At 38.0% G+C, this 16,174-nt stretch overlaps 1 protein-coding gene across 2 annotated transcripts in view; it reads left to right on the top strand.

Annotated features, from left to right (window-relative positions):
• Positions 1-3,711: 3,711 nt before the first annotated feature.
• LOC127449660 (solute carrier organic anion transporter family member 2A1-like) overlaps positions 3,712-16,174 on the top strand; it is a 44,646-nt gene continuing 32,183 nt past the window's right edge. For both annotated transcript variants that reach the window (XM_051713208.1, XM_051713210.1), the window contains exon 1: positions 3,712-3,815. In XM_051713208.1, the coding sequence (XP_051569168.1) occupies positions 3,756-3,815 (60 nt within the window). In that variant the 5' untranslated portion in view covers positions 3,712-3,755. The remainder of the gene's footprint in view (positions 3,816-16,174) is intronic.

Here is a 16,174-nt window from a genome sequence, read left to right on the forward strand (position 1 = left end):
TAGAAAAATGTGGGAACTCTGAATATACAGGTTTGAAAGCAGCAATCAGTTCAGTTTTTCATGATAAAACTAATATTCATTTGAGCTATTTTTTAATTAGCACTTAATCCAATCATGTACAGTTGTGTTCAAAAGTTTGCATGCCCTGGCAGAAATTGTGAAATTTTGGCATTGATTTTGAAAATGTGACTGATCATGCAAAAAAAAAAAACTGTCTTTTATTTAAGGATAGTGATCATATGAAGCCATTTATCATCACATAGTTGTTTGGCTCCTTTTTAAATCATAATAATGGCCCTGATCAAAAGTTTACATACCCTTGAATGTTTGGCCTTGTTACAGACACACAAGGTGACACACACAGGTTTAAATGGCAATTAAAGGTTAATTTCCCACACCTGTGGCTTTTTAAATTGCAGTTAGTGTCTGTGTATAAGTAGTCAATGAGTTTGTTAGCTCTCACGTGGATGCACTGAGCAGGCTAGATACTGAGCCATGGGGAGCAGAAAAGAACTGTCAAAAGACCTGCGTAACAAGGTAATGGAACTATATAAAGATGGAAGAGGATATAAAAAGATATCCAGAGCCTTGAAAATGCAAGTCAGTACTGTTCAATCACTTATTAAGAAGTGTAAAATTCGGGGATCTCTTAATACCAAGCAAAGGTCAAGTAGACCAAGAAAGATTTCAGTCACAACTGCCAGAAGAATTGTTCGGGATACAAAGAATAACCCACAGGTAACCTCAGGAGAAATACAGGCTGCTCTGGAAAAAGTCAGTGCGGTTGTTTCAAGGAGTATAATACTACGATACTTGAACAAATATGAGCTGCATGGTCGAGTTTCCAGAAAGAAGCCTTTACTGCGCCAATGCCACAAAAAAGCCCGGTCACAATATGCCCGACAACACCTTGACACACCTCACAGCTTCTGGCACACTGTAATTTGGAGTGACGAGACCAAAATAGAGCTTTATGGTCACAACCATAAGCGCTATGTTTGGAGAGGGGTCAACAAGGCCTATAGTGAAAAGAATACCATCCCCACTGTGAAGCATGGTGGTAGCTCACTGATGTTTTGGGGGTGTGTGAGCTCTAAAGGCACGGGGAATCTTGTGAAAATTGATGGCAAGATGAATGCAGCATGTTATCAGAAAATACTGGCAGACAATTTGCATTCTTCTGCACGAAAGCTGCGCATGGGACACACTTGGACTTTTCAGCATGACAATGACCCTAAGCGCAAGGCCAAGTTGACCCTCCAGTGGTTACAGCAGAAAAAGGTGAAGGTTCTGGAGTGGCCATCACAGTCTCCTGACCTTAATATCATCGAGCCACTCTGGGGAGATCTCAAACGTGCGGTTCATGCAAGACGACCAAAGACTTTGCATGACCTGGAGGCATTTTGCCAAGACGAATGGGCAGCTATACCACCTGCAAGAATTCGGGGCCTCATAGACAACTATTACAAAAGACTGCACGCTGTCATTGATGCTAAAGGGGGCAATACACAGTATTAAGAACTAAGGGTATGCAGACTTTTGAACGGGGGTCATTTCATTTTTTTCTTTGTTGCCATGTTTTGTTTTATGATTGTGCCATTCTGATATAACCTACAGTTGAATATGAATCCCATAAGAAATAAAAGAAATGTGTTTTGCATGCTTACTCATGTTTTCTTTAAAAATGGTACATATATTACCAATTCTCCAAGGGTATGCAAACTTTTGGGGTGCCTGGGTAGCTCAGCAAGTAAAGACGCTGACCACCACAACTGGAGTCGCAAGTTTGAATCCAGGGCATGCTGAGTGACTCCAGTCAGGCTTCCTAAGCAACCAGTTGGCCCAGTTGCTAGGGTGGGTAGAGTCATGTTGGGTTAACCTCCTCATGGTCACTATAATGTGGTTCTCGCTCTCAGTGGGCTGCGTGGTGAGTTGTGCGTGGATTCCGCGGAGAATAGGGTGAAGCCTCCACACACACTAGGTCTCTGCGGTAACACGCTCAACAAGCCACGCAATAAAATGCGCGGATTGACGGTCTCAGACGTGGAGGCAACTGAGATTCATCCTCGGCCACCCGGATTGAGGTGAGTCACTACACCACCACGAGGACCTAGAGTGCACTGGGAATTGGACATGCCAAATTGGGGAGAAAAGGGGAGAAAATCCCAAAAAAGAGAAGGGCCAATGGGGGAAATTTGGCCAGGACACCAGGGTTACACCCCTACTCTTTACAAGAAGTGCCCTGGGATTTTTAAGGACCACAGAGAGTCAGGACCTCGGTTTAAAGTCTCATCCAAAGGACGGTGCCTTTTTACAGTATTGTGTCCCCATCACTATACTGGGGCATTAGGACCCACACAGACTGCAGGGTGAGCACCCCCTGCTGGCCTCCCTAATACCTCTTGTCATTGTGTCTGTATTTCTTTGAAAGGACTGTTTCAAAACAGGTTTACACCTCTAAAAGCAGTGGAACAAACATTAGACACATAGACAGGCAACTTTGTTACTTAATTTAAAACTTTCGAAAGGTATGTAATTGTTGAAAAGAAAACCTTAAAGGGATAGTTCAACCAAAAATGAAAATTCTGGCATCATGGAAGTCACCATTTCCTTTCATTGTATCTTTTTTTCATAAAATGATAGTGAATGGTGACTGAAGTTTACATTCTGCCTAACATCTCCATTGTGTTCTGCAGAAGACAGAAAGTCATACAGGTTTGGAACAACATGAGGGTAAGTGATTAAAGATTACTTTTGGTGTGAACTATCGCTTAAAAGCAGCTAAATAATTATGTTAAAGCATGCAAACAGCAAATATTTCATTGACCCAATTGACTTAAACCTTTAACTGAGACTTTTTACATGTAAAGTTTTTGCTCTTGTTTTATTGCTCATTCAAGTGTCATTGCAGCCTTTAAATTTGGGGCAGGTTTGCCATGTATGACCAATTATATTTGAATGCATGCACTTTATCTTTGACAGCGCAAACAGAAAAAAAAAATAAATATATAGATATATAGATATATATATATATATATATTTTTTTCTTTATATATATATATATATATATATATATATATATATATATATATATATATATATATATATTATTATTATTATTATTATTATTATTATTTGATATTTCCTGGTGTGTTTGTCAATTTGTCATCATCTTTATCGTGGTATTCAGAAACTTTTTTTATATATCATATAGTTTATATATTTATATAGGCCAGTCTGAGTATTGTTAGTGTTGTTATAATGTAGATAATTATCTTAATAAAAGATAATGATACTTTAAAGGATAAATAAATAGCTAAAAATCATGTTAAATTATTACTACAAATGTATGTGTGCAGTGCAATGGCTCAAAGGCGCACAGACAGAAAAGCAAGCGTGAGTTTACACTGTACAATTTTCTGGGTGAAACTTTAACCTCCTGTTCTCCTCCGATATACATTACATTTAATCTAGTTGAATGATTACATTTACGCTATGATTTATGTTACCTGGTTTGCGAAAGATGAGCATGTGTGCACAGTTCCCTTACCGCGACACTGCAGTAGTTCGTGTATAAAGAAATCTGCGTCTCTCAAATGGAGAAAGAGCACCAAAACAATAGCGCGTGGGGTAGTGGGCGGGGTCTCATTACATCACTGATGATAGGCATATAATAACCATATACGATGAGCGGAGAGGAAACGTGTCTAGTTCATTCCTCTTGTTGTCTTAACAGGCAACTTGACCTAGGAAACATGGAGATATACGCCACAGAGATAAAGAAACCCAAGCTAGCGATGTTTTATAACATAAAGGTAAACTATTACTTTTTATAATTATTTCATTGATGTTGTTGTTAATAATATTAATAGGAATGCTCCAAAATTAATACAATATTAATATTAAAGTTGTGGATTATACTGTTGTTCATTTTTTTAAATAATATAATAATAATAATTCATAATTTTCAAAGTAAGCTTTTTTTTTTCCCTTTCTTTTTTTTTTTTTGTCTTCATTTAATCTTTTAAGAGATTTTTAAAAGTAACTTACACTTGCTGTTGTTATTGTTGGAGGTGATGGTGGAAATTGTGGTAAATTATGATATTATTTGTGCTATCAGAATTTTCATCGGTTCTTTTGAACTGCGAGCCTGAACTTTTTTCTTAAACACTGATGTGTTCTTATAATAGCCCAGATGTATGTGATTATAATGGTTTAAAGTAGTTTGATTTCAAAAAATAAAATAAAACAAAATAAAACCTTAACATTCTAACCATCAAGACATTGTGTGACCAGCTCTAGGTGTCTAAAGTCCTTTTTTATTTAGGCTTGCTAACCAGTTCACTGCTGTGGATCTCATCCCACAGTATCATGTTTTATAGTCCTGCTTATATATTTTATGCCTCTCACTTTTGTAAAATCCAGATTGTAAAGCAGATTGTTAAATGTTTAATTCAAGGTGTTTGACTGCTAAATCAGGAAAACATTGTTTGCTCATTCTAATAGACTTTGGTCAGCCTGAAGCAGCTCTAAAGGGTATTAGCAGCTCAGGATGAGCACCCTGCCCAAAAGGCAGTTTGTATATCAGGTGGCTTCCCAGCTTTATGTGCAGTCCTACAAGTTTTAGTCGCTTTGAAAATGTTTGTGGAATGTTGAGCTATTAGACAAAAATATTGTTCTGTCATCTCGCACATTTTCTCTGTCATGCTTTTGAAAGATTGTGAGAAAGCAATGTGAGAAAGATTGTACTCCCTGACCACAGCTTTGCGTTTTGTATTATAGAGTAACTATGTACTCTCAAAACTATTTCAACTTGGCTTTGCCAGACATTTGTGGATTTATTTGTGATTAATATGTCTGATCACTTTTCTAATACATCTTGTTTAAAAAAATAAAATAAAAAAATAAAAAAAATAAATAAATAAAAATTACTGTCACTGTAATACAAGTATTTTCACTGTCATGGTTGGCTTGTTTCTCTTTCTCAATTTCATGGTGATCGATTGACCTTTAACTTAACTTTGAGGTTCTGGCATTCAATGAAAGTTCATTTGAGTTTGTCTGAAGTTGCAAAAATAATTTAGGCTCACACCTAAGCTCATTCATCCACTTTCAATATGTGTTGGCGAATCACCTCTGACAAACTAACCCAGGTTGTTGGTCATATTGAAAGATGAGCTTGAAATTGTATCTTTCATACGCTCAAGTGAATTCACATGAAACGCAGTTCCTTGTTTGCTCATTAAAGTGTTTCACACCTACTTCAAATCTGTTGTGTAATTGTAATAAATTATTGATAAAAATGTTGGCACATGACATGAACAATGAGTTGATACAAAATAAGCACAGTATTACAGCATTTGTGTTTTCTATTCCAATAAAGAGTGTTGTTTGTAATTGCAATAGCCAAGAGAGCTTGATATGATACAGATACATGTATAAAAGTCACTATCTGTTTAGTTTTGCTCATTCCGCTCTGTTTGTCCTTATTAGGGCACAATCGGTTGTTGTGGTAATTAATTTCTTTTGAAAGAGAAGTACAAGTAGAGAGAAGCCTCTCACACAGTCCAACATCAACGAAGATGAAACTGTAATTAGTGTCTGTGTATAAGTAGTCAATGAGTTTGTTAGCTCTCACATAGCAGGCTAGATACTGAGCCATGGGGAGCAGAAAAGAACTGTCAAAAGACCTGCGTAACAAGGTAATGGAACTATATAAAGATGGAAAAGGATATAAAAAGATATCCAGAGCCTTGAAAATGCCAGTCAGTACTGTTCAATCACTTATTAAGAAGTGGAAAATTCGGGGATCTCTTGATACCAAGCAAAGGTCAGGTAGACCAAGAAAGATTTCAGTCACAACTGTCAGAAGAATTGTTCGGGATACAAAGAAAATCCCACAGGTAACCTCAGGAGAAATACAGGCTTTTCTAGAAAAAGACAGTGCGGTTGTTTCAAGGAGTACAATACGACGATACTTGAACAAATATGAGCTGCATGGTCGAGTTTCCAGAGAGAAGCCTTTACTGTGCCAATGCCACCAAAAAGCCCAGTCACAATATGCCCGACAACACCTTGACACGCCTCACAGCTTCTGGCACACTGTAATTTGGAGTGACGAGACCAAAATAGAGCTTTATGGTCACAACCATAAGCTCTATGTTTGGAGAGGGGTCAACAAGGCCTATAGTGAAAAGAATACCATCCCCACTGTGAAGCATGGTGGTGGCTCACTGATGTTTTGGGGGTGTGTGAGCTCTAAAGGCACGGGGAATCTTGTGAAAATTGATGGCAAGATGAATGCAGCATGTTATCAGAAAATACTGGCAGACAATTTGCATTCTTCTGCATGAAAGCTGCGCATGGGACGCTCTTGGACTTTCCAGCATGACAATGACCCTAAGCACAAGGCCAAGTTGACCCTCCAGTAGTTACAGCAGAAAAAGTTGAAGGTTCTGGAGTGGCCACCACAGTCTCCTGACCTTAATATCATCGAGCCACTCTGGGGAGATCTCAAACGTGCGGTTCATGCAAGACGACCAAAGACTTTGCATGACCTGGAGGCATTTTGCCAAGACGAATGGGCAGCTATACCACCTGCAAGAATTTGGGGCCTCATAGACAACTATTACAAAAGACTGCATGCTGTCATTGATGCTAAAGGGGGCAATACACAGTATTAAGAACTAAGGGTATGCAGACTTTTGAACGGGGGTCATTTCATTTTTTTCTTTGTTGCCATGTTTTGTTTTATGATTGTGCCATTCTGATATAACCTACAGTTGAATATGAATCCCATAAGAAATAAAAGAAATGTGTTTTGCTCATGTTTTTAAAAAAAAATGGTACATATATTACCAATTCTCCAAGGGTATGCAAACTTTTGGAGTGCCTGGGTAGCTCAGCAAGTAAAGACGCTGACTACCACAACTGGAGTCGCAAGTTTGAAACCAGGGCATGCTGAGTGATTCCAGTCAGGCTTCCTAAGCAACCAGTTGGCCCAGTTGATAGGGTGGGTAGAGTCATGTTGGGTTAACCTCATGGTCACTATAATAACTAGAAAGTTCATTTGAGTTTGTCTGAAGTTGCAAAAATAATTTAGGCTCACACCTAAGCTCATTCATCCACTTTCAATATGTGTTGGCGAATCACCTCTGACAAACTAACCCAGGTTGTTGGTCATATTGAAAGATGAGCTTGAAATTGTATCTTTCATACGCTCAAGTGAATTCACATGAAACGCAGTTCCTTGTTTGCTCATTAAAGTGTTTCACACCTACTTCAAATCTGTTGTGTAATTGTAATAAATTATTGATAAAAATGTTGGCACATGACATGAACAATGAGTGGATACAAAATAAGCGCAGTATTACAGCATTTGTGTTTTCTATTCCAATAAAGAGTGTTGTTTGTAATTGCAATAGCCAAGAGAGCTTGATATGATACAGATACATGTATAAAAGTCACTATCTGTTTAGTTTTGCTCATTCTGCTCTGTTTGTCCTTATTAGGGCACAATCGGTTGTTGTGGTAATTAATTTCTTTTGAAAGAGAAGTATAAGTAGAGAGAAGCCTCTCACACAGTCCAACATCAACGAAGATGAAACTGTATATCTAAAGCCCTTTGGTTTGTGAGTTGTTGTGTTGCAAGGGTCTTTATAGAGCTGTAGAGGGTCTGTCTGAATCCAGACACTTTGTAGGTTATTGTACATTCTGCATCTTGTGAGAGAAAAACACACTTACCTCCAAGGGCGTAGCAGCCACGGGGGACGTGGGGGACACGTCCCCTGTACTCTTTAAAAAGATGATTGTGTCCCTTGCACTTTATTAAGCTAAACCCATATCCAGTCTAAAAGGTGGATGTGTATACAGTATTATTTGCGTTTTGTTCCTTTGGGCTGATTGAGCAACCATCCAGCCAATCACAGGTGAGTTTCATGAGCCAAAATAACCCTTAAGTAATAGGCCATCAGTCAGACAGTCTAATCAACACGGCTCCGTTCATTTCTTCAAAGCTGCTTTCAACAATGCTCATTTATCCATGTTTTTTATTGGCATTGATGTTGATCTAAATTAGTAATCTAGAGATGAGGAACACACAAATGAGAGTTATTTATCGGCATATCGTTCTTGATTGTCAGCATTACGTGAAATGCACTGCAAAAAAACAACAAAGGCCAATCCTTCTTTTAAGCACACATTATAAGTGGAGTTTATATCAGCGCCTGAGTCTTTTTACATTATTTTTGTGAGTTAATAATTTGAGCGGGTGTTTTTGCTAATTTAAGCAGATTACTATATCTGTGTTAAATATGTGAAGCTGTTTTTAATATCAGCTCATGTTTTTTACCTCTATGTTGGTATGCAGTCGACAAACTGTAGGAAAAAAGATAGATCTGTTGTGTTCTTAGAACACATACATTTTACTGAAGTCAGTAGATATGTAGACATGATTTTTTATACATGAAAGTGTACGGATGTTATTGAAACTCATTATAATTATTATAAGACTATTATTGTTTTCTTTTGATAACAGTCATGCTCAGCAGCTCAAAAACTGTAGGGAAATGATAGATTTGCTTTGTTCTTATGCTTAAAACCTCTACTAAATTCTCTTTGTAGGTCTGTAGACATAGCAATGTTAAAATTTTCTTTTGATCATTGATTCAGTGACAAACTTATTTCACACAAGACACTAATTTGTCACCACCTTCTGGCATCACCAGAAATGGTCACTGAATCAGTAAATGGATCTGAACGAATTATGGTTAAAGCAGTCATAACACTCGAGCCACTTGGATAAATTTAAATCCCACAATGCTCAAGCACAGAATAAAAATAAAATTGTGCACATGCGCAATTGTCATTATTGTAATTCATTAAATAATTTATTCAGGATCAGCTTGTGCTCAGTCTTTTACTGTCTTGTGTGAAACAGAAGCAAGTGCTCCACAAGATGCCCTTTATTTTTGCAGCTAATTTAGCAAAAGTTTGCAATTATTTTGCAATACTTGAATCTTTAAAATACTACAAATATTCAAAGTAAATTTAATATAATATTTATATCATACTTATATATTAAAATATACCATAATGTATTAATACTGCACTGTAATTGTTGTCCCCCCCCCACACACACATTTAAAACGACTGCTACACCCCTGCTTACCTCACAAATGCAAACCTGTTACCAGTCAGGGTGTGAGAGTGTTGCATGTATGTGTAAGTGCATTGAATATTTGAGACTATGTGACCAATGGAGCATATCTGCTCATGTGAAATGGACAGGATTTGTGTATGTGTGTATATGTGTTTTGTTCATCAAGGATGAGTCAAGCAGTGGTGATGATGTATGTTGAAGGAAGGTGAAGAACATGTTGTTCAGTGTACTTGGCTTGTAAACTGTACATCTCACCTTTTCAGATTTTGGTATGCTTTATGAAGTATTCAAGCTGACAGTTTTGACTGTTGTTTAAAGCTTGCTTCACCTGACATTTTTTTTTTCTTTTTCTTTTTGGCATGCTTTAAAATATTTTGTAAACTTTTGTTTTTCCAACTTCTTCATTCATGAATCTTATTACATAATCTCTGTTCAAGAGGTCTCAGGCATTAAACCTTAGTTTTGTTGAAAGCAGCTGGAATTTAAAAATGACATTGTTTGTCTTTGCAGAGCTTGTTATTTGCAAGTGCATAGAGAGGGAGCGTCATTTATTTGGGCAATAGGTCAGCATAAGATTCGACTTGTTGACAATGCAATGAGGAAAAAGTTAAGACTGTAAACATCAGTCTTGCATTTGTCTCAGTTTAGTACATGTTTTATCATCCAGTGATATGTTTTTCGCAGAATAAACAGTGTACGGTGTGTTTTGTCATGCAGAGGTTAATTTACTCTTTACTGGGACAGAGAATTGCTGAATCTGTAATACATTAAGGTAGAACAGCTTTCCATTTTCTTTCTTTCTTTCTTTCTTTCTTTGTTTTTAAATTAAATGAAGCTTTGTTGAAAAAGGCTGACTTTTAGTGTCCCATTTGCAAGATTTTGTTTGAACTAATTCAGTGTGTAAAATTCAAGTTCAAGTTCATCATTATCTCAGACCTACCTGTACCCCACGTCCAAATACGTCTACTTCCCTACTATATAGTATGACAAAAGCAGTATACAAAATGAATAGGTTGTCCGAATCCTCAGTATTCATAAAACATTAGGTGAAAAATACCTGGATGACCTATTGCATCCAATGAGATTCTGAAGTGCGCTTACACTGGACACTTTACTATCCCATAATGTCACGGGAGCTGAGGAGACGTCATATTTAAAATGCTGAACTGAAAAAAATGGCGGAAAAGTCTGGCTACTCTTTTCAACTGTAAGTGATATTCCAAGAAAGTTGTTCCTTGTCATTTAATTGTTCTTGCTATAGTAGATAATTTTTGCAGTTGATGTTACTATGTCATATAGATCCAAGTCACGGGACAAGGCCCACGTTCCCATATGAAATATGCCCCAATGTAGGCTTTTGAACGAAGGCTTTGAGGATGTAAAATATTTTGTCACCACGGTGGACAAGATATAATGTCACACTCGAGGGCTTCTGGTTTTAATCGAGGGGGACCACCACACCCCATTCTGGTCCGATGGAAAAATTATCATGGGGGACACTTATATGTATTCTTTGTTTTGAGCCAAGAGGTCAATGTGTGACTTTTCGATCTTCTATTGGTCACACAGCTTCTCGTCATACAAATCTGCTGGTGAGAGATCACCAAACTTTAACTTTTGTGCACAGCAGAATAATAAATTTATTGGCATGAGCTTTCTTTTGCAGCGTTCCAGCGTTCAGATGCATTTTAATGGGAGTGAATGGAGCATGGCATCTAGTGTAACTGCACCTTTAGTGGTCAAGAGGTATGGAAGTACTTCAAATGCAGTACAGTACATACTCTGACAGTATACAAATTTTAAGCAGCTCTATAATCTAGTGACATGATTATTTGCAGTCATCATTAAATCCTGTTTGTCATGACTAAACATTTTATTGTGAGCTGCAGTGCCTTTTAACATGCCCCTCTAGTTAGCAAAAACACCAGTATCAGGTATTGGGCCAAACTGATAAAGAAAAGGATATGCTTGTTTTATTAGGTTATTTCCCCAGAAATGTCTTGCAGGACAGTGAAGGCAAGAAAGGACAAGCTTTTTATACCCATTGTTGTATACCGTGGATATAAAAATTCTACACACCCCGTTAAAACAGCAGGTTTTGTGATGTAAAAAATTAAACAAAAATAAATCATATCAGAATTTTTGCACCTTTAATGTAAAAATTGCAACCTATGCAATGCCACTGAAAACCAAAGTGACACATATAAAAAAAAAAAAAAAAAAATTAGAATAATCTAACTGCATAAGTGTGCACATCCCTGAACTAATACTTAGTTGAAGCACCCTTTGATTTTATTACAGTACTCAATCTGTTTGGATAAGAGTCTATTAGCTTGGCACATCTTGACTTGGGAATATTTTCCTACTCTTCTTTGCAAAAATGTTCCAGATCTGTGAAATTGCAAGGGCATCACCTGTGTACGGCCCTCTTCATGTCCCCCCACAGATTTTCTATAGGATTCAGGTCTAGGCTCTGGCTGGGCCATTCCAAAACATTAATCTTTTTTTGCTGAAGCCATTCTTTTGTTGATTTGGATGTGTGCTTTGGATCATTGTCATTCCGAAAGGTGAAAGATCTCTTCATTTTCAGCTTTCTAGCAGATGCCAGAAATTCATGATTCCCTCCACCTTCACTAAAGCCCCAGTTCCAGCTGAAGAAAAGCAGACCCAAAGCATGATGCTGCCACCACCATGCTTCACCGTGGGTATAGTGTTCTTTTGCTGATGTGCTGTGTTGTATTTGCGCCAAACATACCTTTTACAATTTTGGGCAAAATTTGATTCATCAGACCATAACACATATTTCCCCATGGTTTTAGGAGACTGGATATAGGTTTTTTCCCGGGCTTGGATGTTTTTTTTAGTCAGAAAAGGCTTGGTGTTGCCACCCTGCCATATCCTAGACAGATGAAGAATACGGGAGATAGTTGTCACATGTAGGGAGCAACCAGTACTTGCCAGAAAGAGCTGCAGCTCCTTTAATGTTGCTGTAGGCCTCTTGACAGCCTCCCTGACCAGTTTTCTCTTTGTCTTCTCATCAATTTTGGAGGAAAGTCCTGTTTTTGATAATGTCACTGCTGTGCCATACTTTCTTCACTTGTTGATGTCTGTCTTCACTGTGTTCCATGTTATATCTAATGCCTTGGTAAAAAAAAATTGTAGCCCTCACCTGAGGGATACCTTTCAACAATGAGATCCCGTTGATGCTTTGTAAGCTCTTTGTGGCCCATGGCTCTTGTAGTAGCATGCAACCAAGCAGATGTAAGAAAAATACTACAAGAACAGCTGAGATTTATCTGGAGTTAATCAGTGTCACTTCAAGTCACTTCAATAGACAGGAGTGTACTATTTCACATGGGCTTGATGATTGGTTGATTCTGAACACAGCCACATACCCAATTATAAAAGGGTTTGCACACTTATGCAGTTAAGTTTTTCTAAGGGTACATTTACATGACAACGATGTACTAAAAATGGAAAAGTTTTTCCTTTGCATTTTTGAAAAGATTTGCGTACAGATGACAACGTTGTCAAAACGATCCCCGTTCACACGGCTCCGCGAAAACGACTAAAAAGGCTGTATAATGCATGCCAGGCCAGTGGCTGGCGATGTCACTTTGTAAAGAAACAATATGCACCTGCGCACATAAGCATTCTTCCACAGAGCGGTGAATACAAACAATGAAGATGGCGAAAGCATCGAGCAATTTTGTCTGGACGGAAGATAAGGTTGCTTTATTACTACAATTACTTTGCTGGAGAAGCGTCAATAAACTAAAAATCTTGAGCAGCACAAACACAGTCCTGTAGTCCGCCATTGTAGTTCTGAATGTCTCGCGCATTGTTTTGAAGTACTCGTGCGCATGCCTATAGACTGAACACGTAATACGCATGTGCATGACGTCATCGTTTTCACAAATTTGCGTTTTTGTATGTTTACACGGAGACGATAACGGCATCGTTTTCAAAAACTTACACTTTGAAACCCTTTTTCAAAAGTTTGCATTTTCAGGTCCCAAAACGCCGTTGTCATGTAAGCGAACAGCCAAAACGCATAAAAAGTTTTCCGTTTTTAGCTGAAAACTATGTGTCACATTTAGTTGAAATGTGTCACTTTGGTTTTCAGTGGCATTGCATAGGTTGTAATTTTTACATTAAAGGTGCAAAAAATCTGAGATGATTTATGAAAAACCTGCTGTTTTAACAGGGGTGTGTAGACTTTTTATATCCACTGTACAGCAATAGACTGTGCTTGTTTCAACTCAAAGTAAAACAGTTCCTGAACCAGTATCCTGCTGTTTTTGTCGCTCTGGTGCACAGGATTGGGACTGGGACTTTGTACTTGTCCTTTTTTTTCTGTTTTAGTTGGACATCCTCAGGAAATCCGAAAATGTCTACCTGTAACACATGATAGCAGTGCAGAGTATCATGTGGAAACATCAAAGTCAGTTCTTCCCCTGATTCTCTTTACTCAGTAGGATTCCTCATGTAGCACAATGGCTGCTGAGAAGGGGCGAGAGATCCAGGTCTGGACGGATGACATGGACTGCCTTTGTTTATAGAAACTTTCATCAAAGCTTTCTATCTTTGGAGTTTGAGTCATTCACGGTATCTGGAGAATGAGGAATATTACACCTGGTGTAAAATTTCAGTGCAATTCCAAAGCATTGGTCATATACAAGACACTAAAGATACAGCCAGGAGTGGTTTATATGGGGGAAGGAAACCAGGTGATCATATGCTTCCTTCAAATGATTAAAGTGCACCTGGAATATGTCCAAATGTTCAAATTAGGCATTCATTATTTAAATAATTCACCAAATTCCATCATCTTTCATGTTGGCATAGCTCTTTCAATATCACAACTCAGGTTTCATTTAAAATATAAAATTTCCCAGAGGTAAAATTTGAATTCATTCATGTGCTCAGAACTCGTAATTAAGATATTTCCAACTCCACTTGATGGCCGCAACAGTTGCCCAATCATTCCTATGGTCAAAACAAGTTGAAATATCTGATAGATTTGGCTATTTTAACAATGAAAAACATGCTGAAGCAAATTATTATTACTAATATTATTATTATTGCTAAAAGATAACTGCTTTAGAAGCAATGCAGTCACAGCTCATGACATTATCCCCAGGTTCATTTCAGGTCCGTATGCAGCCGACATGTTTTGTGTGATGTCACACACCTGCATCTCGGCTAACTCAGAGTTGAAGATTTCAGCATGAGTTTCCTAGATGGAAGTCTGAATTTAAGTGGTGTTCCATTGCACTTTCCTAGTAGGAAATTGGAATTTACAACTTGATTTTGGCTTTGTGCAAAAACAAAACAAGTGCAAAAAACTACACAGCTTTTTGCCATATTTTTAGCTGTTAAAATAGCCAAATCAATCTTTCCCTCATTTCCCTCAACTATTGTCAATGGGATTTGTTTTCCCGTTCTTGCCTACTGTTTCTATGCATGACTCTAAGATTCAGCACATTCAAAATGGGCCCATCTTGTAAGACTTACCCTGACAATTTTACTGAACAAGTGTGGAAGTATTGTGGAAAACAGAGGAACAGGAAGACAGGCTCGCATGCACACACACATAGTATAGACAAAGATTACTTTGAGAAATGAGTGCAACAGATTTAAGCTGTTATTACTGTTTTCCGACTTTCTAGAATGCATAAGGCAGGCCAGGGCAAAACTTCTTAAGATGACAGCAGGAAAAATGTCTGAAAATAATTTTCACTTGCATACTTTTCTTCCAAAATCCTGAAAGTAATTTGCTCATTGCTCAAACCAAAACAAATATTCCTGCATGGTTTGTGGTAACCCAAGGCTACTTTTTAGAAGTTATTCATTACATAGTGAGTGATCACATGCGTGTCAGCTCTGCAAAGATTTACGATTGCTGTGTGGATAATACACATTGATGAAACTGCCAGCTGTAATTTTCATAGGACCTTGAGCTGAGTTATGCTCTGCACATTTGCTCTTGCTTGCACTTTTGTGGAGACCAAAAATACAGTATGCAATATACAATGTGCACTACTTATAGTACACCGCATGCAGGGCACTTACTGCATAATAGCAATCTGTGAGCCTTGAGAAGATAATAAAAATTAGAGATCTGCTCAATATTCTTTACAACATTATATGTAAAAGTATCCTGAAATTGGCAGTCAAACTTCTACTGCTCTGTGTATAGAATAGTTCAAACTGGAAAACCTAAGTCAAAACTGGAATTGCCACTGAGGCAGGAGACACAGAGCTGCCATTCAAACATCTAACAAAGGCATTTATTTGGGTTGCATGAGTGGGCACACTAGCCTATCAAAATATTTCCATAATTAAAAGCCCCATTGCTGGAAAAACAAGAATGAAATTGTAAAAAGCGGCTATTATGTGTGCTAACAAACCATGAAGCCCAAGCTTTATTAGGAACATTAGCTGTTCTAGAAGCCGATTGAAAGCATAGTGCTTAGCTCTGCATTGGCTGAGAGCTATCAGGGACCTGAGGAGACGGAATTATATCTTGTGTTTATGTAGGAAATCCAGTCCAGATTTCTACATGCCCCATCAGATTACTTCATACCTCTGAGACCTCTGCAAATGTTCCAAAACTTCAGCTCATGATTTCTTCACCTCCAAAACTTGCATCTCTCTACCAGGGAAATGGTCCAACTTATGAGCTTTCATCTTCACTGCATTTTTGGCTTATCGTTGTACAAACGGTGCTAACTCTCAAAACAAACAATACAATCAGCTCATTTTCCAACCAGTACAAGAAGTTAAGGACTAGCTCTGTGCTCCAGTCAGTTTTTGATTGGTTGTCCTTGCTGAAAAGACCTGTATAGCTGGCCACCAGCTGTTGTGTTGTGTTTTAAATGCTGGTCACCATCATGAGATGCTGGTGTGTTGTTGGCTCCCACAGGCTTCTAAACTTGTGTAACCAGTCAGATGTCCTAGGTTAAGCAGCTTTAAGTTTTGCTGGTTAAGAACCTGGCTCTGCTGGTCCAC

The sequence above is a fragment of the Myxocyprinus asiaticus genome, chromosome 12 (genome assembly GCF_019703515.2).
Source record: "Myxocyprinus asiaticus isolate MX2 ecotype Aquarium Trade chromosome 12, UBuf_Myxa_2, whole genome shotgun sequence".
In the NCBI taxonomy this organism is placed as follows: domain Eukaryota; kingdom Metazoa; phylum Chordata; class Actinopteri; order Cypriniformes; family Catostomidae; genus Myxocyprinus; species Myxocyprinus asiaticus.